This window comes from Ochotona curzoniae, unplaced genomic scaffold (assembly GCF_017591425.1).
Source record: "Ochotona curzoniae isolate NIBS_2020 unplaced genomic scaffold, NIBS_Ocur_1.0 scaffold_4701, whole genome shotgun sequence".
Classification (NCBI taxonomy): domain Eukaryota; kingdom Metazoa; phylum Chordata; class Mammalia; order Lagomorpha; family Ochotonidae; genus Ochotona; species Ochotona curzoniae.
Genome location: NW_024467122.1, coordinates 76,443,126 through 76,469,697, shown reverse-complemented (window position 1 = coordinate 76,469,697; position 26,572 = coordinate 76,443,126). Strand labels below are relative to the sequence as shown.

At 52.0% G+C, this 26,572-nt stretch overlaps 1 protein-coding gene across 2 annotated transcripts in view; it reads right to left on the bottom strand.

Moving 5' to 3' along the window:
- Positions 1-1,863: 1,863 nt before the first annotated feature.
- The window catches only part of ARNT2 (aryl hydrocarbon receptor nuclear translocator 2), a 120,304-nt gene continuing 95,595 nt past the window's right edge, over positions 1,864-26,572 (bottom strand). Inside the window, exons 12-19 of one of the 2 annotated variants that reach the window (XM_040968935.1) lie at positions 23,546-23,697; positions 13,608-13,680; positions 13,034-13,157; positions 7,426-7,525; positions 5,087-5,225; positions 4,372-4,537; positions 3,248-3,384; positions 1,864-1,962 (exon numbers count right to left, since the gene is read on the bottom strand). In XM_040968935.1, coding sequence (XP_040824869.1) covers positions 1,864-1,962; positions 3,248-3,384; positions 4,372-4,537; positions 5,087-5,225; positions 7,426-7,525; positions 13,034-13,157; positions 13,608-13,680; positions 23,546-23,697 — 990 coding nt within the window. The remainder of the gene's footprint in view (positions 1,963-3,247; positions 3,385-4,371; positions 4,538-5,086; positions 5,226-7,425; positions 7,526-13,033; positions 13,158-13,607; positions 13,681-23,545; positions 23,698-26,572) is intronic. The other variant, XM_040968936.1, reaches the window with a different exon arrangement.

Genomic DNA, 26,572 nt, shown 5'->3' with positions numbered 1-26,572 from the left:
ACCAATTCAAGTCTGCCTTCATTTCGCCAAGCAACGTTCCTGTGCTCCCAAAGCTATTTTTGTGCCTTTTTTGGGGGGAGGGATGAGGGTGGCATAAAACGGTTCCAAAGCTGCTGGCTGGAGACAGGGGTGGCCTTCGGCGGGGTGGGGGGCAGCAGACACAGAAGGAAGGAAACCTGTTCTAGAGGTGGCTGTGTGGGCACTGCCGTTTCCCCAGCAGTGTGAGAAGGCTGGTGTGCACAGGGGATGTGAACAATCACCAGCCCTGCACCGAGTGAAGTACTAATGGCTGCTCAGAGCTGCAAGCCAGGGGATCAGGTAGCATTGAGGCTGCTGACCACAGTCATTGCACCAAACCGGGCTGGACTTATACAGGGGCCATTCCAGTGACATGAGACACACGGGGGCACAACAGACAGAGTCCCTTGTCTCTTGTGTACACATGCTGGATTCCCCAGGCAGCATGTCCAGAACCAAGGCTGCTGTCTGTCTCTTGGCCCTCTACGAACCTCAAACAAGGTCTCTGCATGTGTCTGAAGGGCTGGCTGCCTAGGGAATACTGGGAGGGACTTGGCAGCTTTCAGGGAGAATGGGTTCCTCCACCTGCCTAAGGTACTGCATGTGACTTTGCTGAGACCTGGAAGATGGGGTGGGGGTGGCTGTGGATGGAGGATGGCACATCAGAGGGGGATGCTCCCAAACTAGAGATGCCAAGCCAAGCCAGCTCTGACTTATGTGAAGGGACATGGAGGAGGTGACAGCTCATTCCTTTAATTCCCAGTAAAGCACAGCAAGGGACCTTGGGTTCTTAAGTAATCCAGAGCCCTGCACTGGAACCCAAACCCAAACCTTCTGTCCTCCAGAGACGTGGACTGTGCTCTGCAGTGGGGCTGAGGTCAGAAGACTCACAGCATCCATCCCCTCCCAAACCCCATGCCCAGGGTGACTTCCCCCACTCCCTTCAGAGACGCTGGGTAGCATTCAGTCCAGGCTTTGAGCAGGCCGGGATGTCCTACCCTACCCCACTCCTGTCCAGATGGCTCAGCTCAGTTTTCCTATAGGTGCTGGGTGGGGACAAGCACCTGTGCTCCCCAATGGGGTAGTGCTAGAGATGGCAACATGGGATGAGCAACAGGAGCTGCTGGGGCCCAAGGCAGACGGGCTGAGGTGGGGAGTGGGTGCATGGACCACAGAACTGACGAATTCCAGGGACCAGGCCCCAGCCATGACTCCTGGCAGGACACTCAAGAAAGAGGCTTTTCTGGATGCTGGTCTGTACCTGCTGCCTTGAGGCAGCTTTGACACTCACTGGTTTCTACACACTTTGGCCACACACCACAGATACAAGCACAAGACATCTGTCAAACAGAAGGTTCGGACCACACTGCACTAAGGACCTGCAACCAATCACACATGGGACACACAGTGAGGTGAGCCGAGCCAAGGCGCTCCCCACTGTGTCCCCACACCCCAGATCCAGCAAGGCGAGTAAGACACCAGCTTTGTAGGCGGTCCTGCAATTGCTGCTAACTATTGTGTTAGCTGGGGTATAAGTCACCTGTTACAGGATTGTTCACAATCACATCAAGGATCCAACAGGTACTTCCCTGGAGCGCGCACACACACACACACACACACACACACACACACACACACACACAGGCACAACACGATAAATACACCTGATCCTATACATGGACCAGGGTCAGAGGCTGAGCAACCGGGGCTACAGGCCAGAACTGAGTGATGCCATGCCTGGGGGAAACATGGGGGACAAGGTGGCTCCTGGAGGGGGTCCTGTGGCAGGGTGAGATTGGCAAGAGAGAACCGGCATCACTGTATGGGTGGCACTGCCCACAACTGCTACTCGGAGAAGGGTGGGAACATTCCCAGGTCGGCAAAGTCTTCAATGTTGTAGTTGCCAGTGCCCTGGGTTGGGTCCCCTGGCATAGGGAGCATGTCCTGCAGAGAAGAAGAAAAGAAAAGCCAGAAGCGGAGTCAGCACCATTGCCTGTATGCCAGGCAGTCCCAGCAGCCCAGCCTGCCACTCACCCTTTTGTCATCTATCGGGGAGGAGACTGGCTGTAGGCCAGGGTGGGAACTCTGCTGGTGTCTGACATTCTAGCAACTGTCAGGCCACAGGCAAATGGCAGGACACCACTGTCTAACACAGAGCCAGAGTCACAGGCGACCAAGACCACCTGCTCCCACCACCTCCCCGATGAGGAGATTACAGCCAGGTACAACAAAGCAGCAGGTGATCCAGAGGCAGCAGACAGCAGGGCTAAGGAAAGAACCACGTGGGAGCGGGGCTGAGTCCCTGCACAGCAGAGGCCTTCCAGTCCTCTGGACCTCAGGCTACCCATCCAGCAAGCAGGAAGGCCAATAGTCCACTTGCTTATGGACACTTTCCCAGCCTGTGTCTGCTGAATCCTCCACCCACATGAAACTATGAGAAAACAGTTGAGCAAGCAACACAGCCTGGGAAACAAAGCCCCCATTGGCTACCTCCTAGAAACTTCCAGTCTACAACGGGCACAGTAGAAGTTCTGATTAAGTCCTGCCATGCAAACGTTGGATGGCTTTGCTTAGCCAGCATTTCCCAAGCTTATTTAAACCATAATTCTTTTTTGGCATTGTGACCATGAAGATCTGCTCTGGGGGAGGTGGGGACTACAGCGGTGTCCATTCTAGCTGCACTGCGCACGTGGGGGCTGCAGGATGAACCCTGCCTGGCTCCAAATTGAGAGCATTGCAAGGTGCCCAGGTAGCTTCAATCAGGGGGGCAACACCCTGTACCCACCCAGAGTGAGGTGCTGAGTTAGAGCCAGGCTAGCCCTGGAGCAAGGGTCTGATGGAGATGCCTGTTTACCCTGACCTGGGCACGACAGCGAGAGGAAGCTGTCAGGCAGGGACAGTCCACGGAGGCCCCAAGACACCTGTATTTCTCAGGTAGGCCCCTTGAGCTCTATGCTTTGCTCCAGTTTCCTGGGTAACCCCTGGCATCTAGGGCTGGGACAAGTCTCCTTTAGTGAGTTGCAGCTCAAAGGCAACAGACTCCCTTCCCCTTCTGGCATGCACCTGCACTTTCTGGCTGGTTAGGCGGGGGGGCCCCTTCTAGCCCCAGGCCAAGGCCAGAACTCACGATGGCTACTTGGGCAGGCGGCGGTGTGGCCAAGACAGAGGGGGAAAGGAAGCAGAGAGAAGGCGCCGGTACCTACGAGAAGGCGGTGCTTGCCCGATTTACCTGGAACACTTCAGTCTGACCGGGCTGCTGGTGCGAGTGCTGCTCACCGCTCTGCTGACCGTGGTGCTGGCTTTGCCACTGCGACCAGACCTCCGAGGGCCGCCCCTGGAACTGACCACTACTTTGTCCACTTTCAGCTGAAAGAGCCAAAGTATAAGACACAATCCCTTAAGCCCCCTGCAATTTGAGGGTCCCCCTTTCTGCTCTTGGGGGCTGGCTGTGTGCTTGCAGCCCTTGTCTGTCACTCTGATAAGCAGATATGAGATTTTTTTCTCCACTTAGGATGTAAGTGACACCCCAATAAACTCCCTGCTGGCTGACGGCATCCTAAGCCGAAAATGTGTTACATGCACCTACCAAATGGCCTAAACTTCGCTCTGAGGGTAGTAGCAAGCATTAAACACATTTGAATGCATGAACACCTAGCTTGTAGCAAGCCTTCAGCGAGGGTCAACCTGTGTCATCATCACCATCACCATCATCATCATAGTGGCCATCAGAGTGGTAGACAGGGCACCTGGCACAGTATTTGCAAGACCAAGGTCATGGCCATTAGAGTGAGCAGTGGTCTCCAGGGACTGTACCGTGAGAGAAAGACCATGAGCTTGGACTTCTAAAGGGAGACCATAGGGCCCTCACTATCCCCTTCTTAGATGAAAGGGACTCCAGCCCTGGGAGAAGTGCCAAGAGACCCTCAGGAGTGACCAAGAGTGAAGTTATGGCCAGGGCTCCTGGGCAATGTGCCTGGAGGGGCAGTCACTGAACCCTTTAGGGCCTGAGGTTGTGCTGTCCTCACATGAGGCAGGATCCCTTTGGGAGAGACAATTCCCCAGCCCTGTCCCAAGTCTCAAGGTTTTGAAAACAAGACGATACTCCCCAATTCAATAGTTAGAGATCCAAGAGTCTCTACCCAGGGTGACAAAGGGTTAACACAGCCTGGAAGGACAAGGCCATTTCACCAAACCAAGGCCTCAGCACCCAGCATCTCAGAGACCTCCCAGGACTCCTGGATGCCACATACAGGGACTTGTCCTGGGAGTCTGGGAAGCCCCAGGGCTCAGCAACCACCCCCACACCCCAATTCTGATGTCCAGAGCTGCTTTCACTCATGTTCTAGCACATACCAAAGCCTGCATTCCTGTTGGCCAGGCTGGAGTAGGCATTGCCACTGGGTGAGGAGGTAGCTGGGCTGGACAGAGGACTGTAGGAGGAGGGGTCTGCCGGGTAGGTATGACTCGTTCCGATCCCAAAGGGTGATGACTGAGTCTTGCTGGACTGGGATGGGATTTGCTACCATGAGGACAAAGCACACAGAGAGAGGAGAGGTCACCAGCAACACACCCAACCCCCCAGCCACGATGCCCACCACATCCCTGGCAGGTGCACTGGTAGCAACAGGATCTGCTCTACATGATTGAGATGCTCTATGACTGCACAGAAGCCTAGCATCAGTGCAGCATGCAGGGAGAGTCCTTGGAGGCCTTGACTTTGACACCCAGGGGTGCCCCAAGCTCTGTCAAAACCCACCCCAAGGCAATGGGTGCCCCACACAGCTCACAGCTGAGGATCCCTATGCTCTTCCAGGGTGCCAGAGCAGGGCTTAGGGGATATCTGCACCTGCCCCACTCACTCCTGCTTGCTTCCCCAGGGCGAGGCTGCCCAAATCAGGGGCAGTGCAACTGCCATGGATGCAGCCATCAAGGTGGCCTTAGTGTGGTCAGCCCGACCAGGGTGGTCAGTTCTGCCATGCCATGGACTGGCACCCCTACAAAGCATATCCCCAGACACTGTCCCTCCCTGGACACAAAGGCAGCCAGGTTCTCCCAGACACCCCTGTACCTGTCCGGGAAAGGGTGGACGACTCCCTGTCCACGCCACTTGACTCTGGTTGAGCTGCCGGGAGATCTGGGACATGTTCTGGCCCGTAGAAGATGAGGACTGAATATCATTCACCCCAGGCACATGGACCACCGACGAGCTGCAGGGAGAAAGAGGCATGGATGCTGAGTTGCCCCCGAACCTGGCAGGGCCCTCCCCTCCCAGCTTCCTCACCATGACAGGCCACATCTCCACCCTGAATCCTGACTCAGCCTGCATCTCCCCAGGCCCCCATGACACCCAGTAATGACTTCTGTGCAGCTCTCGGACCATCCTGAGCATCCTTGGCTGTCAGGAGATGGCTTGATTCCTGCAAAGAGCGAAGCTTCTCGGAATAAAAGAAACCATGTCTATATGACTCTCAGCATCCACCTGCTCCTCTGGTTAATTAATTCCTTTGGGGGCCTCCTTTAAGACCTCAGGATGTGGGAGATACAGTGTGGGTTGTCATTTAAAGCTTAACCAAAAGTGAAGCTGGTCCTCCTGCTAACCTCCTCCTGTTTCCCAGGCAGCATGCACAGCTGTTTATTTACATCCTCTGCCGTCAGTTTAATTTAACTGCAGGAGTTAACAGGTGCCTGCTGTGTGCAGGCCCTGAGCCGTCTGCGTGCCCAGTGGCAGGCTGCGTCTCTGCTGCTGTCTTTGGTGCCTGGCCTGCCCCTTGGGTCACAGACACTTCTTAGAGGATGGCTTCTGGTGTCTGCTTGATGAGCGTCTGGATAGGTGGAGATGCGGGAGGGGCAGAGGCAGAGCCCTTTTTCCTCCTGTCTCCCTGGGATTAGCTCAGGGCATGGGGCAGTGTGCCCACTGTCTAAGAACAAAAGAGTAGGGAATGCTGATGGGGGCCAGCCTGGAGGACTTTGGGTAGTGGTGGTGTTTTGCCACATACTGGCAGGAAGGCAGCTGAAGGCAGTAGAAAGAGTGCTAATTGTACCTCAAAGCATCTGAGCCTCCTTGGGAACAGAGAGAAGCCTAGGGTGCCGCAGGGTCTCCTGTACTGGCCACTGCGGTCACTCGCTTTTACGAGAGGTCACATCCTTCCCTCTCCTCTCCTCAATGCACAGATGATGTCAGCGGGCCTTTTGCCATCACTGTGCCCCTGCAGGCTGGGCCTGCTACTGCTACCCAGGGCTGATTTGGCTGGCAACCACGTATACTGCTGGCTCCACCAAAGGAGCTCTGGTGCAAAGGGGGCAGCTTTCCAGAGCAAAAGTGCCTCCTTCTGACCACACACCACCACCCTATGCCCAACCCTTCCTGGGAAGCTTCTGTCTTGGTACAGATAGGAGAGGCCAAGGCTGGCGGGACCACAGTGGAACAAGGCTAGGCGAGGGCACATTTCAGGATACCAGAAATTCTATTTTCCAGGGGTTCGAGCTCCATGGGCCAGGCCTGGAAGCCTTTGCCCCATACCCTCCTCACCCTGAAGCAGCCCCAGCCCTTCAGAGTTGTGGGAAATTCTGTTCACTTCCTAGGCTGAAGCCCTCAGGGTATCCATTCACTCTCACTCACTTGTAGAGCAGGCTCCTTCCCTAGCTGGGGCCCTTCCCTAAGGAGCTGAAGCCCCCAGGCCTGCCTCACCTTTCCCTTCACTACTCCCAACACACCCTCTTCCCACTCATGTTTCTAAGACAAAAGCCTGGCTCAGGCTTAACCCCTCAAATGAGGACCTGGGGAATCCTCTGTCCTGGCACCTCCATGTAAGCTTCCTCTTCCACTGCACTCTGACTTTCCCATAGCCTGTTCCTGGGCTATTTCCAAACCCCACATCCAGGCACCTGAGGTCCCAGCTCTGCCCCTAGATTCCTCGTTCCCATGCCATGTGTTGGGCAATGTGTTGCTCATGGTGTCTAGATGTTTGTCTTCCCCATGCACCCTCCTTGAGGGCTGTAGGTCTCCGTCCCGGCCACCCGCTTCCCTGGCTCCCACACTCCCAGCCTTGGCTGCAGGATGCAGTCAGGGCCTCATTCGAAGTCCTGTAGGATGCTCTTACACCAAGAACTCGGACTTGGGCTGCTGGATGTTCTGCTTGGGTCCCTGAGCCTGAGATGCTGCGTGGTATCTGGGAACCAGGGAACAAGCAGGCTTCCTGCTACCCCACCAGCTTGTTCCCAAATACAGGCTGAGTCACTTCCTTCCCAGCAGGGCATGGCTGTAGAACTCATGGGCTGCTACCATTCTCACCCAAGAAAGAATAACTGAAATCTAGCACCTATGACAACTCAGGGGCACAACCAGACGTGGGCACAAGGCCTGTGCGAGCCTTCTCACCAATGGCTCCCCCTATTCCCCATGTGTACCTGAAGGCCTTCCCCGAGTGGCCTGGAGGGAATGGGCTGCCCTGTGAGTAGATCTGCTGGGTTCCCGCTGCCGAAGCTGAGCTCATCATCTTCTTCTCCGCTAGGAAAACCAGAGCGGGAGTCACACATGAGGGCCTTCGGCCTGGCGGATTACCCCATAACAGGTGCAAAGCTGCACCTGGGACAGGAAGAGGCACATGCCCCCCCCCCCCGGGGCAGGATTGGGGGCAGCTTCTGTGCTGCGTGTTTCTCCCAGGACATCTCAGACTAGGAGAGTGAAGGCTGTTGCTCCTGACTACAGGTAAGGCCCGCTTCTGCAAGCTGGCAGAATAGAGATGAAACAAAGTTCTTGCCAAATGTCATTTGTGCAATGCTTCAGACTCCTGGGGTAGGCTGCACAGGCCCTGGTCTTCTGGCTGAGGGCACTAGAAAGGAGGACCCACAAACCCCAGTTCTGCCCTACATGCAAAGATGCAAACTTGAACATGCTGCTGAGCCATCCCCTGCCTCAATGTCCCCTACTGCAAGACGGTTCCTCTTTGTCCAATGAGCTGATCTGCTGAAAATGCTGGGTACAGGGCCTGGGTACATAGCCAACAGCACCTCTGCTTGCCATCTCCATTGTCCAAGGCTAACAGCCCCCTAGGGAGACTGAGGGCACCCTTCCCACAGCCAACACTCTATCCAGATCCCTCTGCCTGCATCCACCCTCAGAACAGCCACCAGGGCCAGCTTTGGGTTGTCTGGTCTCCCAGGGTTGGAGACCCTCATGAAACTGAAAACACCTAAGCCTAGGTTGGGCCATGTCATCATCATCACTTCCCTGCACTGCGCAGTAGCCTGTGGCAGGCCCAGCCCAGCATCCCACCTACCAAAGAAAACAGAGCCCAAAAGCCACAGGATAAGTCTTGGCTGGCCAGCTGCCTGTGGAGATGTTGCATAGAAAGCGAGGGGTCTCTGTGGCAGGCTGGGGACAGGAGCAGGGGTGTGAGTGGGTACAGATCCATGAACTCAACAGGACTGTTCCTGTCTGGTCACTGGGTGCCCAGGACTTTCTACGGTGACCTTCCAAGGTCTCAAAACCTCTGAGGGATCTTCAGAGAATCCATGGAGGGGTGGACATTGCAGCATGCTCCATATCCAAGCACTCATTCAAGTCCCAGCTATTCCACCTCTGATCTAACTCTCTGCTACTGTGTTTGGGAAGATTACAGAGGATGGGTTAAGTGCTTGGGTTCCTATACTCACACGGGAGACCCAGATGGAGTTTCATGCTCCTGGCTTCAGCCTGAACCAGCTCTGGCCATTGAGGCCATTTGGGGAGTGAGTCTGTGGAAGGAAGATCTCTCTTCCTCTCTCACTAAAAAATGGAACTAAAAGGTAAGTTACTTTCACTGTTCTCAAATTTTGAAATGCATGCATAGTTTACACACAGTACACGTATTCCATGAACTTTTTGATGAGCCCCTAGTTTATCTAAAGACCCTTGGTTCTACCACTCAGTCTTCATCTTGATTGTTTTGATCGACTTGATCTGGTAGCGATGAAGAAAGATATACCGAGACCTTCTCGCACCACATGGCTTTGTCAGCAGCTTCAGGCGCTCCCGATTGTTTCTGCTTTCATGTGCCATGAAGTTGGTGATGTTTGTTTCATGCTGCATCTGTAGCATGTATTCAGGGAGTCCACTGGACACCTGACCTTGCTCTTCCCCTGGAGACGATGATGATCAATTTGTGTGCTCATGGGCTTGGCGGAACTTGTCCACCTCTCACCTCTCCCACTCTTCAAAGATCAGCTTCTGTGTACCTGGTTGCATTGTATGCTGACAGCAAATTATCAACCAAGGGGCCTTGAACTCTTTTAATATTTATTTTTATTGGAAAGTCAGAATTTATATAGAAAGAAGGAGAGACAAAGATCTTCCACCTGCTGGTTCACTTCCCCCAAATTGCCGCAATGGCCAGAGCTGAGCTGATACAATGCCAGGAACCAGAAGTTTCTTCCTGGTCTCTGGGTGTGCAGGGACCCAGGGACTTGGACCATCCTCTGCTACTTTCCCAGGCCATAAGTAAGGAGATGACTTGAAAAGTGGAGCAGCCAGGACACAAACTGGGGCCCATATGAGCTGTTGGCCCTGCAGCAGAGGAGTAGCCTGTAAGCCACTATACTGTTTCTCCTCCTATGACACACTTGGATTGTTTTGATAGTGAAATTTGCTTGCCATTCGCTTTGCTTTTCTTTTGAGAATTTCGTGGTTTGCTAAACATTTTCTTCTATAAGCCAGCTTGCCTGCCTCCTTCTTCCTTTCTTCTTTCCTTCTCTCCTTTCCCTCCCTTTTTTCTTTTTCTCCTCCTCTGCTGGGGTTGCACATACATGAAGCTGCATTTCTCTATCTGTGTTAGAGACAAAAAGTTCATACTGATGGGAAGTTTTTCTCCTCTTATTGCCTCCCATGCAACATCCCTTTGGATCTTGGCTGAGCTGATTCAAAATCTGGGATTCTGATTGTTCTTTGTTCATCTTTTGTATCTTCTGACAAGGCATGTGTTCCTTCTGGTGGTGGCAGTAATTTCACTTTGTATCGCCACTGCTTTTCCAACCCACTGCTCCCACTCTTATGTCCTATATTTTGAGTCATTACACAAACAGGTGCAATCTTCGGTAAGTGAACATAAGTAGATAGCATGTACGTGGTAATGCCTTCCTGTATATGAAAGCAGCATGGTAGTGGAAAAACAGGTTATATACTTTCCTGTTCTCAAGTTGCCCTTCACCCCTGGGCCTAGAGCATTTGGCATCACAGAAGTCAAACGAAACATTTGCCTTGGTAGCTATGATGAGCTTTTTCCCCTCCAGAGCTTTGCAGGATATTTCCTTTATTCTTCAAGTTAAAAAAAGGGGGGGGGGGAGCGGGGAGAGGTGTAGCACAATAGACCATATTCAGCTGTGAGTGTCTTTAGAATGTTCTAATTGAGTGCTTGTTGAGCTCTGTCTTAGCCAGAAGACTGTAGTTTTGCATGGGCAGAACCCTCCTTTTTCTGCTTTTTGACTTGCATTTCTGCACTACCAGCCTGTTCTGTACCCATTCCTCTTCGTTAAATGCTCAGTTTCTCCGTCTCCAAGGGTTCTCTCCCAGGAACACAGCCATGGCCACTGGGGTCTCTTGAGGAAGACTTTGATGGGTTTTCACTGCATGCTCTTGTGCAAAGAAACCAACTTTCCAAAGAGGAGACTTGTTCTGAGGCCTCCATTCAACCCTACTCCTTCTTCCTCTTTTCTTTTAAAAAATATTTGCTAATTTTTATTTGAGACGCAGATTTATGGAGAAAGCAGGATAGAGAGAGAGAGGGAGGAAGAGAAGAGGAGAGGGAGGGAGGGAGGGAGAAAGAACCTTCCATGCACTGGCTCACTCTCCAAATGGTTGCAATGGCCAGGGATGAGCTTCTTCTGAGTCTCCCACATGGGAGGGAGGAGCTTCCTTTAGGTCTCCCACATGGGTGTAGGGGCCCAAGTGCTTGGGCCATCCTCTGCTGTTTTCCCAGGCTGAAAGCAGAGAGCTGGATTGGAAGTGGAGCAGCTGGGACTTGATTTAGTGACCATATGTGATAGTGGTGTTACAGGCAGATGATGAGTTTCCTAAGTCATGATGCTGGCCCCATCCCTTTTCCTCATCCATTGATTTTGGTTTATCATCTTCATGGAAAGCTCTCTCTCTCTCTCTCTCCATAATATTCAAAGTGTGACTATGGGTGTCTGGCCAAATATGAGGGGACTTCAGGAAGTTCATAGAAAAATAAGTATTTCAGTGGGTTTCCATTTTTTTCCTGCACCCAGGGAAATGTATCTATCTGCCAGGAACTTTTCAAAGTCCCCTTCCTTCATATTCCAGGCTAGTCTGGGGGAAGGAAAGGCCATGAAGTGTGTTCTGGCCTCTTTTGGCTGGAAGGAACAACATTTCTTTGTTAAGGTCATGGGCATATTGATGCAGGTGGATGGTCTGTGTGGTTGGCCATGGAAACTGGCAGTAAGCAGCTGTCAGAGTGCCATGGTATCTGTTTTATCAGGTGTTGGGAACCAGACATAGTGCTCTATGGGCATCTATGCCACTCCAGCACCATCCCTGCTGTCTGGGCATTTGATCCACAGCTGAGCAGGAAGAAAGCAGTAGCCTGGCATCCCTTCTACCTGTTCAGGGCACACAGTCCCAGCGGGATACTACTGAGGTCCCTCCAACTGTCTTCTCCAGTTGATCCTGGCTACTTTGTCCATTGAAGTAATTCCCTTGGCCCCGTGAAAGTGGGATCTCTTTTTTCTTTTAATTTTTAGAACTGATAGACCATTTCCACTTATCCATTTTTTCTCATCTTGATGGTATTTGGAGTTGGAGACAAGGCTGTTGAACATGCATGCTCTGTTTACCACCTTCAATACGAACTGCACTTTTGTCAGACAACAGACTCTGTGCTCACTGCAGCACCAGCCACGGTAGCTAAAACACAGATTCAGCCTAGGTGCCCATCGAGGGATGAATGGATAAAGACAATGTGACATAAGTGCACAGTGGAATATTAGTCAGAAAGAAGAATGGAAATTGCACCACTGACTACAAAATGGACGGAACTGGAGGATGTTGTTTGAGAAAATGATAATGATAATTATTCCCTGTCCTGGCTCCTGTGTGGAGGCTAAAACAAAAGAAACTGATCTGAATCATAGAGCAGCGATTTCTCTGGGAAAGACACCCAAACACAGCCAGGCAGAAGAAGCAGGGTGATCTAAGGTTCCACAGCATGGCGGGGCAAGCAAACCTACAAAGCTGCAATGAATTAGAAGACAGGAGCCTGAAGAACCGACAGGCATGGAAATGCTGGTTACCACAATTTGACCAGTAGTTACTGCACACACGCTCACAATCACAACCCCTATATGTCAGTTAAACACTCACCAATCCCTTGTGGCAAAGTCAAGTGATTTTAAAAAGACCAACAGAAACCAGTGCCTCATTTTCTCTCACCAGCATGCTGGCCTAGGTGGGTGAGCCTCGGGTACTGTCATTAGTCATGAAGGAGAACTCCATGCCAGCCTTCAAAGTGACTTAAAATGTTTTTTTTTTAGAGATTAAAAAAAAAAAACCCAATTGGAACCATTTAATGATCTGGAAACAGGCTCACGCATGAAATATTGTCGCACTACGAGAGTACCAGTGTGAGTGCGACTGACTCTGCGAACGAAGAGAACGCAAATGTGTGAAAAAGCAGAGCGCATTCAAAGTGGCAAAGATGAATTCCAGGTGGTAGAACAGTGGATCGTTTCAGTTGCTACTGTTCACTGCCTGGTTTTATTTTCAAGGGTGGTCCTTTGTACACACCCAAAGGTGCTTTCTCTACAGCAACGCGTCTTTAAAGGGCTTAATAAGACTCAGTCATACGGTGGATTAACTGAGCCCCACAATTCAACCCCCTTACTTTCTAAAGAGGAGATGCCGCAGTCCCAGGTGATGGAGAGGGGACAAGGACATGCGTAAAAAGGACACATCCTTTCTGGTTTATGTCCCGTTGCCAAGGGCAACCGTGTCTTCCTGCCCACAGCGACACTCGAGACTTACATGCACTGATTCCTGCGAACATCTCAGCAAAACGGGGATCTCGCTCCTGGGAGAAGATGGCGTCTCCCTTGTCCACAGACTTGCCCGCCTCGTGAACTCCGGCTGGGAGGTTGGGGACGGGGACCTGTTGGCATGTAAAAGCAATCAGGGCCTTCTCCCGTTTGGGAAATCCCAGAGCTGCCAGGCCCAGGACTGTGAACTACGGGGGTAACAGGTGTGACCCTGGTGTCACACCTTGGAGGGAGACCAGTGGCAACCATATTCACTGCAAATCTGTGGACGTGAAGTTTGAGAAGAGGCCAAACCCCAACCCAAGCAATGAGCAGGGGTGAAGACAGAAAAGGGAGGAGGGAAGGAAGAAGCGAAAGGGGTAAAAGGAGATGGGAGAAGGAGGGGAGGTGGAACATGGGGGGTTCAGCTATACAAAGGGGCGCATGGGATATGTGCTCTGTGCGTGTTTGTGGTTGGGCTTTACTCTCTGGGCTGCCAGGCTCAAGCTGGGGAGCCAGATGGAGCACCAGTCCCCTGTGTTGAAGGCAGTTCCAGCTCAGGAAAGAATTTTCTAGAAATTCACCTGTGACAAGTCATAGGATGACAGCCCGTCTCTCTGGTGTACTTCCAGCTCTGCCTGCTGCTGCTGGAGCTGCCTGTGGAATAGGAAGTACAGGAAGTCAACAAAGAGGCATGAGGCCCAGAAGAGGTAGTGGAGGCAGAACTGAGTCCAGAAGCTTCCAGTTCTCCCAAGGTGCAAATGTGATGCCCAGAGGGCATCTTGGGATTGTCGTCCATTTAATTTTCAGCTGCTTCATTTCATCATTAATGCCCCACATGCAGCCTGCAAGTTCTGTGTTTCAAATTTAGCTGCCACACTGAGCTGTGTAAGAAATAAACCGTGTTGGGCCCCGTGCGACAGCCTAGTGGTTAAAGTCCTCGCCTTGAACGCACCGGGATCCCATATGGGCACCAGTTCTAATCCCAGCAGCCCCATTTCCCATCCAGCTCTCTGCTTGTGGTTTGAAAAAGCAGTCGAGGACAGCCCAAAGCCTTGGGACCCTGCACCCACGTGGGAGACCTGGAAGAGCTCCTGGCTTCGGATTGGCTTCAGATCGGCTCAACTCCAGCCATTGCAGCCGTTTGGGGAGTGAATCATCGGACGGAAGATCTTCCTCTCTGTCTCTCCTCCTCTCTGTATATCCGCCTTTCCAACAAAAATAAAATACATCTTTTAAAAAAATAAACTGTGCTGTGTGACTCTATTTCATGCAGGCAAAAAGAGATTACACTAAAACAAAAGTGTCAGGCAAAATTCAGAAACACAGTTGGACTTCCTGCCAAACTAGTAACTGGCCTTGGCTCCTGCTTACCTGTCCACCAGCAGGTGTCTGCATCATCTCATTCTGGCACAATAGCCCATTTACCCGCCTATCGAAATGAAGAAACTAAAGGCCAAGGAGAATGGGAGATTGTGGCAATGACCAAGTAGACCCAGGGACTGACATAAGATTGTGTCCCCTTCACCAGCCTGCTGCTCCTTTTGGGGGAGAAAATGGCTCATTAGGGGTCACGTTTGAAGTGCAGCCAGTCAAGCCACCAGTTACAGCCCTAACACCCCATATGGGAATCGGTTTTAGTCTATTTGCTCCTCGTCCTAGCTAGAGCCCTGTTGGTGTGCAAGAAAGCAACAGAAGATGGTTCAAATACTTGGGTTCCTGTCACCCATGTGGGAGTCACAGTAGAAGTTCCAGCCTTCTGGCTTAGGCCCAGCCCTGGCTGTTGCAATCACTTGAGGAGTGAACCGGATTTTTCTCTCTCCAAGTAAACCTAAACCAGCTTATTAAAGGGAATATCTGTTTTGCATTTTTTAAAAAAAGGAGGCAAAACTAATTGAAAAAATTTATTGGAAAGGCATATATACAGAGGAGAAGGAGAGACAGAGAGAAAGATCTTCTATCCACTGGTTCACTCCACAAGTGGCCACACATCTGAAGATGAACTGATCTGAATCCAGGAGCCAGGAGCTTCTTTTGGGTCTCCCATGTGGGTGCAGGGTCCCAAGGCTTTGGGCCATCCTCTGTTGCTTTTCTAGATCACAATCAGGGAGTTGAATGTGAATTGGAACATCTGGGACATGAACTGGTGCCCATTTGGGATCCTGGAAGATGCAAGGTGAGGATGTAGCTATTAGCCCATTGTGTCATGCCCTCTGCTTTGAGTCTTATGCTGTGCACACTGGATGAGCTTCAATGGATGGCGAACCCAGCAGCTCAGAGCTCACAAATGGACAGAATGGGGGCTGGCACAGTGGCACAGCATGCAAATCCTCCACCCTGTAGCACCAACATCTCATATGGGCCCTGGTTCATGCCCTGCATGCTCCACTTCCCATCCAGCTCCCTGCTTATGGCCTGGGAAAGCAGCAGAAGATGGCCCAAGGCCTGGGGACTCTGCATCCACATTGGAGACCTGGAGGAAGCTCCTGTTCAGGTTACCTGAGATCTAGTCATTGTGAACATTTGGGGGATTGAACCAGTGCATGGAACACCTTCTCTCTGTAAATCTGCATTTCTAATAAAAATAAATAAATCTGGTAAAAAAAAAAACACCAAATGGACAGAATTGCAGGTGTACTTCAATCCTAAATGCCAATAGCAGCAGGCATAAAAATTACCAGCTTAGTGCACACTCCAATTCCTAACAATTCTACCTGTGAAGGCATGCAGCAACAATTCTGGCAAGAATAAATCCGTACATGATAAATATATACTAGTATGCTTATAATGTGATATTGTATATACCTATGTAATAAAGAAATGCATGTATATAAAGTAAAATGGATTGATGTGTAATAAGCCAATGAGGGAGAGACCTCCACCATTTTCTTCTTAATGTTGCCAGATCAAGGCTCTGATCCCATCAGGGCATGACCCTAGTGGTGGCCAGCGAAAGCCTTGAGTATGACTGCACAGAGGACCAACCTTCCCTTAGAGCCCATGGGGAGATGCACTTGAGGACACCTGGACACCCGCACCTGCTCCGAGGTGCTCCTCTTGGGGCTGACAGACAGACTAAGGGATGACTCCCTGGCAGGGAACGGAACCATCTGGGCAAAGCTGACCATCATGGTGGGCAGGGTGGGGAAACTTTGTGAATGACGCATATGATAGTGCTTCAAAATGTCTGTGGAGCAATGGCATCTGGCCTGACGGTTAAAACACCTACATCCCCTCTCAGGTGGGTTTGGCACACAGATCCAGTTCCTGACTCCAGCTTCCAGGTAATGCAGATAATGGGTGGCAGGGGTGATGGCTCATGTAGCTGGGTTCCTGTCACCCACCTTTGAGACCTGGATTGAGTTCCCCACCCTGGCCAAACCCCAACAGTTTCAAGTATTTGGGGGGACAGAATGGGCAGATAAGGAGTACTTCATCCTCTTTCTGTTTATCTTGCAGTCTCTCCACCTCTCAAATAACAAAGAAAAGTTTTAGAGCATTTTTAGGAAGGGAAATTGTTTATCTTGGTGTTCTTTACCCCCCAAAAGAACTCCCTGGAATCCATGCAGCTTTTCCATAATATGCATTTTTTTTTCATGAAATAAAAAAAACCTTTTTATATACATGCATTTCAATAATTTTTGGCATCAAAGATAAATTTATCTTCGAATTCCATTTCCATGAGTAATCTGAAGTCATCCGGTGCTAACTTCCTGATTCTCCAGGCACATGGAGAAGTTCAGGGTCATCACCGAATAGTGTACACCCATGACTGTCGTCACCAGCCCTGAATCCATGGGAAGGGATAAACCAAGCTTGAAATACAGAAAACAAAGCAAAACAAAGCAATCTCTCTAGCATTGGCATTAATGAACAGAGTGTGGGTTTTCCTGGCAGTTTCCATGCCTACGGATCCCTTTGAACAGGTTCATGGCTTTACCCCTGACTGTGGGATAGGCTAGAAGCAAGGCTGCCTGGATGAGGCCACCTGACCTGCCTTATCTCCATCTCTGGGGGCGGGGGGCGGGGGGGGTTAAGGAATGCTCAGGCCTTAACCACCCAAGACTCCCTGCTGCCCTGTGAGGGTGGCATCCCCAGCATGCCAATGGCTCAAGTTACTTGGCTTCCTGCCACCCACATGGGAGTCTCAGATCGAGTTCTTGGCCTGATCCCAGTTGTTGTGGACATCTGGGAGAGTGAACCAGCAGATGAGAGCTCTCTCTATCACTGTCTATCTCTTCCTCTCTCACTCGCTGTCTCTCTGCCTGTCAAATAACAACTAAACAAAGTTAAAAATAAGTTTAAAAAAGTTTAAGATAGCTTTTATTTATTTGAAAGGTGGTGTGACAGAGAGAAGGAGGGGGACAGAGAGAAAGAGACAGACAGACAGACAGAGAGGTCTTCTATCTGCTGGCTCACTCCCCAAATGGCTGAGACAATCTGGGCTGGGTCAGGTCAAAACTAAAACTAGGAGCAAGGAGTTCCACCCAAGTCTCACATGCTGGTGGCCAAGGGATTGGACCATCTTCTGCTGCTTCCCAGGCTCATTAGCAGGGAACTGGATCAAATATTAAGCAACTGGAACTCAAACCACTGCTCTGGTATGTGATTTCAGCATTGTACATGGTGGCACAGCTCAATGTGCCAGAAAACTGCCCCACCCCCAAAAAAACAAATTTCAAAAGAAATAGATTTTCCAAATATTTCCCAAAACCCCAGGATAGTCACCCAAAGTATAATGACGACTGTGTATTTTCCTGTTCCCGCCTTACAATGTGGCTTTGCTATACTTTCATTGCCATCTGGGGACACCATTCTTTGTGTTTATTGGGCCTCCAAACTCCCAGTGTAGGCCCTGACAGTGGTCCAGTGCCAGCATTCTCACATGACTGCAGTATTCACTCATTACATAGACACAGACTGTGTCTCAGAACTCGACTCGGCAGTAGCACACACAGAATTCACACGCGCAGCTGTCCGGCTGTCAACATCACATCTTTCTTTTGTCCTGGTCTGCCATGGTGGCAGCAAAAACTGCTCTCCTATTACATCTCCCACTCAACAGCCCTGGGCCTAGCAACACAGCACCTTGAGACACTAGGTTTTGCGTTCCCAGGTGGTCCTGCCCCGAAGAAGGAATTTCCTTTTACAAGAAGGGATGACCAGGGCCATGGCACCAGGCTGGACTTGCTCCATGCTCCTTTGGCCCACAGAAGGCTCCTTATACTCTGGAGTGGACAGATGGAAGATCTTAGGCACATCTCTTGGATCCTCAGGGTGCTGGCTTCACTGGCTCCACGGTCCAGATGCCAGCACTCCCCATCTGGCAGCCAGGAGGGTTTCTACTCTGCAGCTGAAGCCTTACGGAAGGAGCAGTGCTGACCTGCAGGCCACCCTATCCAGAGAAGGGGCCTCAGGGAGCTCCCCAGACATTATGCGGCAACCAAGTAAAAATAAACCTGGGAGTGTTCACACATTCCAGACAGGCAGCAGGCACGGTGCTCAGGAGCCCTCCGAGGCAGGCTGGCTCCCAACGCAGCCCTCTGCTGAACTCCATCAGCCAGGAGGGACGGCTGTTGACCGGAACCCAGCGCAGTAAGGTGGTGTAGGGCACTGGGCATGTGTAGTCCAAGAGCCTGGACACTCAAAGATCCTCACTCGGCCCAAGAAAACAAGCAAGACTCCATCAGGGAGGTGGCGACTGAGACGCACCCATGAGTTACCAAGGATCTAGTTACCAGGGCAAAGGCGGGTTTGGGGCTTGGTGATGGGCACTTTCAGGAGCTCCATGAGCTCCTCTGGGCACCATGAGCTCTGGTACCCAGAGGAAGCTCTTAGCTCCCACCATGCCACCTGTGTGCCTATTACCAAGGGCTCCCAATGCCCAGTAAGGAGCTTGAGATTGACATGGTTGGGGTCCGGGGGGGTAATATGTTCCAGAAGGTCTCTGCTTGACCCAGCAGAAGGCAGGCAAGCTGACTAGGCATGGCAGAAGATAGAGGAGGAGCCTGGTTGGCTCTGGCTGTCCATTGCAGATAAATGTCAGACAGAACACCAGGTGACAGGTGTCCCAGCCCCTCCTGACTCCAGGAATACACACTCCCAGTTTCTTCTGTACTCACCCCTCCTCCCCTGCCTCTCTGCCTCCTTAAACCAGCTCAGTCACCACTGTCAACCAGCATTCAAACATTACCTACAGGGAACCTTGATGTGACTGTGGGCAGGGCAGGGTTTAAGAACACGAATGCGCGCGCGGGCGCGCACACACACATACACACACTGGCACCTCAAGCCGAGAAAGGGCTCAGCCCCAGCATGTGCAAACTGGCAACCTGGGCTTCCTCCTTGGAAGAGATGTCAAAAATGAAGAAGCACAGTAGCGAGGCAGAGCATATATGAAAGCCTGGGACAGACTCAAGCACAACTTTGTCTTGGACGGAGGAGCTGCCCACCCAAATATAGAGACCCTGGCTGGCCATCTCGGCCTGGTTAAGATGCCTGTGGCCCACCCTGGAGTGGCTTGGTACCCGGCTCCATTCCTGGCTTTGGCTTCCTGTTAATCCTGACCCCCGGGAGGCAGCCGTGATGGCTCGAGCAGTTGGGTTCCTGGATGCTGGTTCTTGGCTTCAGTGTCTGACCAGCGCTGGCTGCTGTCCTGCCAGTTGGGGGAATGAACTAGTGGGCAGAAACATTCTTTTTCTGCCTCTCTGGTTTTCAAGTAAATACATATAAATTAAAAAAAAAAAGACAAGCGATTCATGTGTTAAACCAGCTGATGTTTTCCTGGACTACAGATTAAAAAAAAACAGGGTGAGATAGAGGCCACGCTTGCAGCAGCTTCTCACAAATACTAAACATTAAACACTCAGCGCCTACAGGAAATTTCTTTTGGATGTGTTCTGCACTGCGTGCAACTGAACTTGCAAAACACTCCTCCCCGCTGAACACAGCGCTTAAGGATCTTTCCACAGCAAGCCTGCCTGCTGCTGGCAGATTCCGTCTTGCCCAGTTCAGAAGCCAGCTGGTCTGTGTGCAGACATGGCTGTCACTGCCCTCTGCTGTTCACAGCAAGCTCTCCTAGTCCTCGTTTCCAGTCACAGGACTCTGTTCAGAAAGGCACAGGGTCTGGCTGCTGGTAGGACCTGGGTGAGGAGGGGACATCTTGACCTATGCGACCCCAGCCAACCGGCATCCTAAGAAAGCGCACAGGTGCATGCTCTGTGCAGAATGGGTCAGCCATGTTAATGCTGCCTTCCTTTTGGGAACAGAAAGCAAAATCTCAACTGTGGTTGGTCTCGTTTTGCTTTCAGGCTTTCCTGCAATGTTTCTAGAGGCCCTCACCTTCTATGTGCCCCTGCCGCATGTCACCTGTCCCGATGGACCCCATGCTTCCCATGTGAGTGGTGTCTGAGCATCAGCTTTGAGGGAACTTGAGTACTTCGTTGACGGCAGGAACTGTGCTGAAGCATGTTGGCCTCGCCCCGCTGTGTCCTTTCACAGTGAATCCATGCTGCCCTGAATGTAGTAACGGCAGCAGCACGCAACTTGAGCACTTGCTCAACAGCAGAAGTGAATGAGGAATGAAGGGCAACCTGAAAGTCTCCAAAACCCAAGCTTTGACCCAAATCTGGAAACCTCTCCTGGGCTCCCAGCTGGGACCCCTGCTTGTCACCACAGAGCAGATGGATAGCCCCAGTGTGTTGCGGAGGAAGCTGCATCAGCGATAGGCAGGTACAGGCTGCTCGTAACACTGTAAAAGCCTTGGGGAACAGACAGCCTCACTGGCAGGGGGCAGGAACCCCGGCCTCCCTGCACAGCTGGGAAAATGGACACGAGTCTGGAAAAGCAGGAAGCGGTGGCAGAGAAGGATCGACGGAAGAGAAAGGGACAGGATGGGAAGAGGCAACTCTTACCCAAAGCCAAGTGATTGGCATCCAAGAGGGAAGGTTCTAGAACAGTGCCCATGACTGTGTCGGTAAAGCATGTGTGGGGCAGGTGGCCTGAAAGGGCTGGAGCAGGGTATGACAAGTGTGAGCCGTGAGTCTGGGATAGAGTTATGGCTCACACAGCTGCTAAGTGCATCTGGGCTAGCGTCTTCTCCCTCCCCTCGCTCCAGGGCCCTCTCTGCCCCTGGCTCCATCAGGTCAGCAGGCACCTGTTGTCACTCCCATTCTAAAAGCTCCCGAAAGAGGACAGTGCTAATATCCTCCACACCCTTCCTAACAAGTGAACAAAGCAGCAGCCACGGACCCTGTGCTCCATTCGTGTGATTCTCACTCCTGTTGCTCAAACCCCCCCATTTCTCTTCAAGGCCCGGGCTGGACATGTACCTGTCATGAGGGACAGCCTTGCTCCTCTCTGTGAGGGCAGCACCCTCTTCCTGTGCTCACAGAAGTGAGAGAATGCAAACCTCTTGACCTGATCAAACCTATCAATCTTAGAGAAGACTCACTCACGAGACAAAAACATCATCCTTTTGCAAATCTGGATTTCCAGCTGGTTTTACTGCTCCGGTGACACTGACAACCAGGAAGGGGCTGGGAAGGAGGTAGAGGGAGAATCAGAGTATTGAGTGAGCTCAAGAAAAGAAGTCAGGGAACAGGAAATGGTCAGTGAGCTTGAACTGGCTCTGCTATGTGGACCACTGCTGGCAGCTGGGACAGTGGTGTTAGCAGTGTTGGGGTCTGAGACCCAGGCAATAAAGGGAAAGGCTCTTTTGGGCACAGCTGGCAGTGCCAGGTGGCAAAGAAATTTCTGGATTGCTAAGGCTTCTCCTAATCCAGGAAGCTGTATCCCTGCCTGAAGCTCCCATGGGGGAGGTACTGGCCCAGAGGATGTGGAAGACCAGGATGTGTGAGGACGACCAGGAAGTGGATGGTTTGGCTCTGGAAGGAGGAGAAGGAGGCCTCACTCCTGCTGGGAGGCAGATGGAGAGGAGGAGGAAGCTGAAAAGGATGCGGTCAGGAACACAGGGAGGCTCGCCAGCAGGCCCTGGCCCCCGGGACTACTGGCAGACAATGTCACATGGCCAGGGTCAGAAGCAGCAGGCAGGGCCATGCATGGTGGTGGGGGGATGAGGCAAGAGGTGGGGCGGCCTAGGAGTGCTGGCTCAGAGGGGGCAGGGTCACTGCTGAGAGCCCATGCCTAGTGCCAACCTGCAGGCTATTGCACCCAGATCTCCACACAGTCTTTAAAGGACTCAGTTGAGTGTGGGAAGAAGCTTCTGTGACTGGCCCCATCTCAAAGACCAGGAAATGCAGATATCCTGCTCAGGTGAGAGCTAGGCTGGAAACCCAGGGCCTGACATCCCACCTGTTGAAGCCAAGCCCTGTGCTCTGAGGCACAGCAGTAGCACCAAGGCTGGGCAGACATGGGTGGCACTGCCCTGGGAAGAGGCCATCTCGTGGGAGCTCCAGCCCTAAGGCTCAGAGACACGGCAGTACCAGGGGAGAGCCGAGCAATACCAGGAGGCGGGGCAACCCCCAGCACCTGGGGAGGCTACTGAGAAGAGTAGGTAGTAGGGTGGAGAGACTTATGTGCCTGCATGTTACACGTGGGAAAGCAGGGGACAGTGGTGCCATCAACCCCCAAGATGCTTCTCAAAGGGTCATCAGCCCCACCTGCACTCATACCCACAACCCTCTTGAACCCTGGGCATGGCATCTGAGAGCTCAGTCTGGGGGGGTCTCTGTGTTGTTCTTTTGTCCTGGTGCAGATTCTGTTTGATTTAGCACAAGTCTATGTCCCCACAAACTCACACACACTGGAGAAATCCAAAGTGGAACATGTGGTGAATCCATCCAACACCAAGGCTCAGCCCAGCCCACCATAAAAGCACGTGGAACATGGCCATTAGCCTGCAGTGGGGCACAAAGCCATTGGACGCCCAGGTTGTCTCATCACCAAGCACTGAGTACCCACCCTGTAACTGACTGACCAATGCATTCACTGTGAGAAAGATCAACATTCCTAACCTAAAGCAGCTGCTTCCAGATGTGCTACCATTGTCACATCACCATAAAACCCACGACTCCTACATCAGCTCCCCAGGCAGAGGAGAGAACTGCCCAAGCTGAGTGAGATAGATCCAGTGTCAGGCCCATAGCGAGCACTCAATCACATTCAGTCAGCACAATCATCTTGTGGGGGAGTCATCCTCATGGTCCCATTTCACAGATGAACAACAAGGCGGAGAAGCGAAGACCATGGTGGGAGCTGAGATCTGTCTGCTCACGGCCATGGGATAAACGACTGGGGATCTCCAGGCCCCGGGCAGCCTAGTCAGTGTTGTCCCCAAGGCACCTGTCCCCCACCCCAGAGCTCAACCCCACTCCCTCTCATCCGGGGACTGGCAGGAGTAAGGAAACAGGCTCAAAGCACCTGCTACAGGGAGCAGGGAGAGAGGGCCCAGGCATGCCACAGGATCCTGGCTCAGTCCCTTGGATTCTAACAAAGCAGGAGGGGAAGTGAGCAAGACGCAGCAGGGAGCCCCAGAGTGAGAACACCAAGGGCGGCAGCGTACTTGACATTGGTGTTGGTGCAGATGATGTACTCGATCTCGTCCGAGTAGGGGTTCTGGAAGGTGAAGCTGCTGGTGCGGATGAGCGTCCACTCACGGTTCTTGGTGCGGAATCGATACATGACGGACAGCACTTGACCCTTCAACTTTACCACCTGAGAAAACATTTGCAGAAGGAAGTCAGTGGGGGGCAGGGAGGGAGGGGGGAGAGTGGGATGTTGCCAGACGGGGGAGGGCCAGGGCAGCCTCAGATTGTGGCTGAAGATTGTGCAGTCACGCTCTGGGGAGCCCCCTAGCCCACGTCCCCTTTGGAACAGGCCCTGCCTTTGGGTCATTCTGCACTGTTACGTGCGATATCACAGCAGTCAATGCCTTTTCTGACTCGGGACATTTTGTTCAGTTTCAACAGATCAGCTTACGAAAGCTGCAGAAACCTGAGTGGTTTTTGGTCTTGTTTGGTGTTAGCACGCTCAGAGGTTACATCTAGCTCAGGTGTGTGGCTGCATTTGTGTCTTCATAAATCCTCCCATAAAAGCTTCTTCACTTCTGTTTAACTCTCTGAAACAGAATCTCTCTCCTCCTGGGGAAGAGATGTAGTGAAAGGAAAAATTGAGTTTAGCCTCTGGTGTGGCAGATGAACCACTGCCTGTGATACTGGCATCCCAGAAGGGTACCAGTTCAAGACCCAGCTGCTCACTTCTGGTCCAACTCCTGCTAGTATGTCTGGGAAAGCAGTGGAGGATGGTCCAAGCATTTAGGTTCCTGTACCAATGTGGGAGACCTAGAAAAACTCCTGGCTTCTGGCTTCAGATCAGTTCACCTCAGCTTCAGCCATTACAGCTATTTGGGGAGTGAACCAGTGGATGGAAAATCTCTCCCTTTCTCCCTCTCTCTTTGTAACTCTGCCTTTCAAATAATAATGCAATTTTTGAGGAACAAAGGATATATTTTTCTATATATTCTTTATTTGTTCTTTATTTGTATGTCTTCATTGCTACTTTTTCTACTTATTATTGATTTTCATTTTATCCAAAAGGCAGAGAGATGAAAACCAGGAGGGACATGGAAAGATATGCTTCACTCCTCAAATAACTGCAACAGTTGGGACTGGGCCAGACTAAAGCCAGGAGACAGGAACTCCATTTGGTTCTTCTCCATGGGTGGCCAGAAACCAAGAACTTGAGTCATCACCTGCTACCTCCCAGGGTGTACATTAGCAGGAAGCTGAATGGGAAGCAGTCAGGACTTGAACCTAATCCTATATGGGATGTGGGTTTCCTAAGCAGCGTCCTAACCACATAGCAAGTCCACCCCTACCACGACTTGCAGTCTGCAGATAGATTCCCAAGAACTCTCAAAGGCAGAGCCTGCCGGGCTCTCTGCTGGCTCCCCGTGCCTGCAGAATGAGCTCTGGGAGCCAACAGAAGACAATGAGGAGATGCCTGTTGCCCACGATCAGACAATTGCAAGGACCCAGCCTCTCCCATCATATACTCGTCAGAAGCCCATGGGGAACCTGTTCAATCTTCATTCTCTCTCCCTAGTGGTTAGACGCACAGACACATCAGCACAAAGACACACACAGGTTGCAGAACAGAGCGCTCCAGGGGAGAGCACAAACGGAAGAAGAAGGAATTAGGGTTGGGTGTGAAACACAGGATGAATGGTGGGACTGCAGCTCAGGATAAGACAAGGTGAGAAGGGAGTCTCCTGCCCACAGGCACGTGCAGACTGCAGCTTTCCAGACAGTTGGGGTTGGTGTAACTTGGCCAGGCTTATGTGTCTGAGGGCTCACTGGTAGGAACTGGGGGCAAGGCCCAGGGTTCATGACAGGCCTAATTCACTGTCCTTTCCTATCCCTATTGGATGTCATCTGTCATCCCTTGTGGAGTGAGTGCAACATGGGATGGGGACAGCCTGGTCACCTGTGCCTCCCTGTGCCCCAGTGTGGTGCAAGCACCCAGAGCACACTTCCCAAACTGCCCCCGTATGGCTGCTTGTCTCCTAGCCTCCGTGATGCAGCCAGGATGACTTAACCCCAGGGGGGAAGCCCACTGAGAGCAACCCAGCCTGAGCCCAGTTCCCAGTGGGTACTCCCTGAGTGGTATGGAAACCAAACTGCAAGCTGCAGAAGATGTGGCCCACACCAGGGGAGGCAGAGCTGAGGGGTGGGGTCTGAGTGTTAGGGTTAGGGTTAAGCCTGCCCACTCCAGGGATGCTACCTGACAGTGCACCTGTAGCCCCAGAAGGAACCTCGTCCTTCTTCGACAGGGCCCAGATGTGAAGGCTACGTGTCTCTCAAGCCAGCATGCTTAGGGTCTCCCACAGGGCACACCTCTGTATCTGCACTGGATACAGAATGATAGGCAGCTACCATCCCCCTTCTGAGTCCCAAAATCCTCTGGATGCTGAAGAGACACATGGAAGGTGCCCTGTGTGTTTCTTCTAGCTACTGGGATACCATAGACAGTGAGACATCTGTCAGCTCCATGTGACCAGCACACAGAAGGCACTTCCTGTGTGCACACTGAGCCCCTGGAGCTGCTGATGGAAAACAGAGGACCCCTGTGGTCCACCTGACAGCAAGCAAGTATCTGGGAAGTGAGCTCAAGAGCTGAATACTCCACCCTCCAGGCCTGGTGACTGAGCAGCCGCCGAGGAAGGCTTGGATCCCAGCTCCACCTGTTCACCCTCATCATTGCTGCCAAGGTAGATTCTCGGCCCCCCAAAAGCAGCATTTCATCCAGCTGAGGGAGGAGAAATGGGCAAGAGATGTAAACCAGAGCCTACATACTCAATACCATCTCAAACACACAATATCATATGCCACGGGGCTGGTAGGAGAGTGAGGAAAGCCAGGCTGTCGGCAGGACCCAAGAAGGGCTCCTGGAGGGAGATGGTGTTTGGGATGAGCATGGAGGATCCATGGAGTGGGCATCCCTGAAGTGGGCAGGCCTAACCCTAACCTTAACCCTAAAGATGTGCTGGGAGGATCCTCCTGGAAGCAGGTGCAACCTTAGCAGGAGGCTG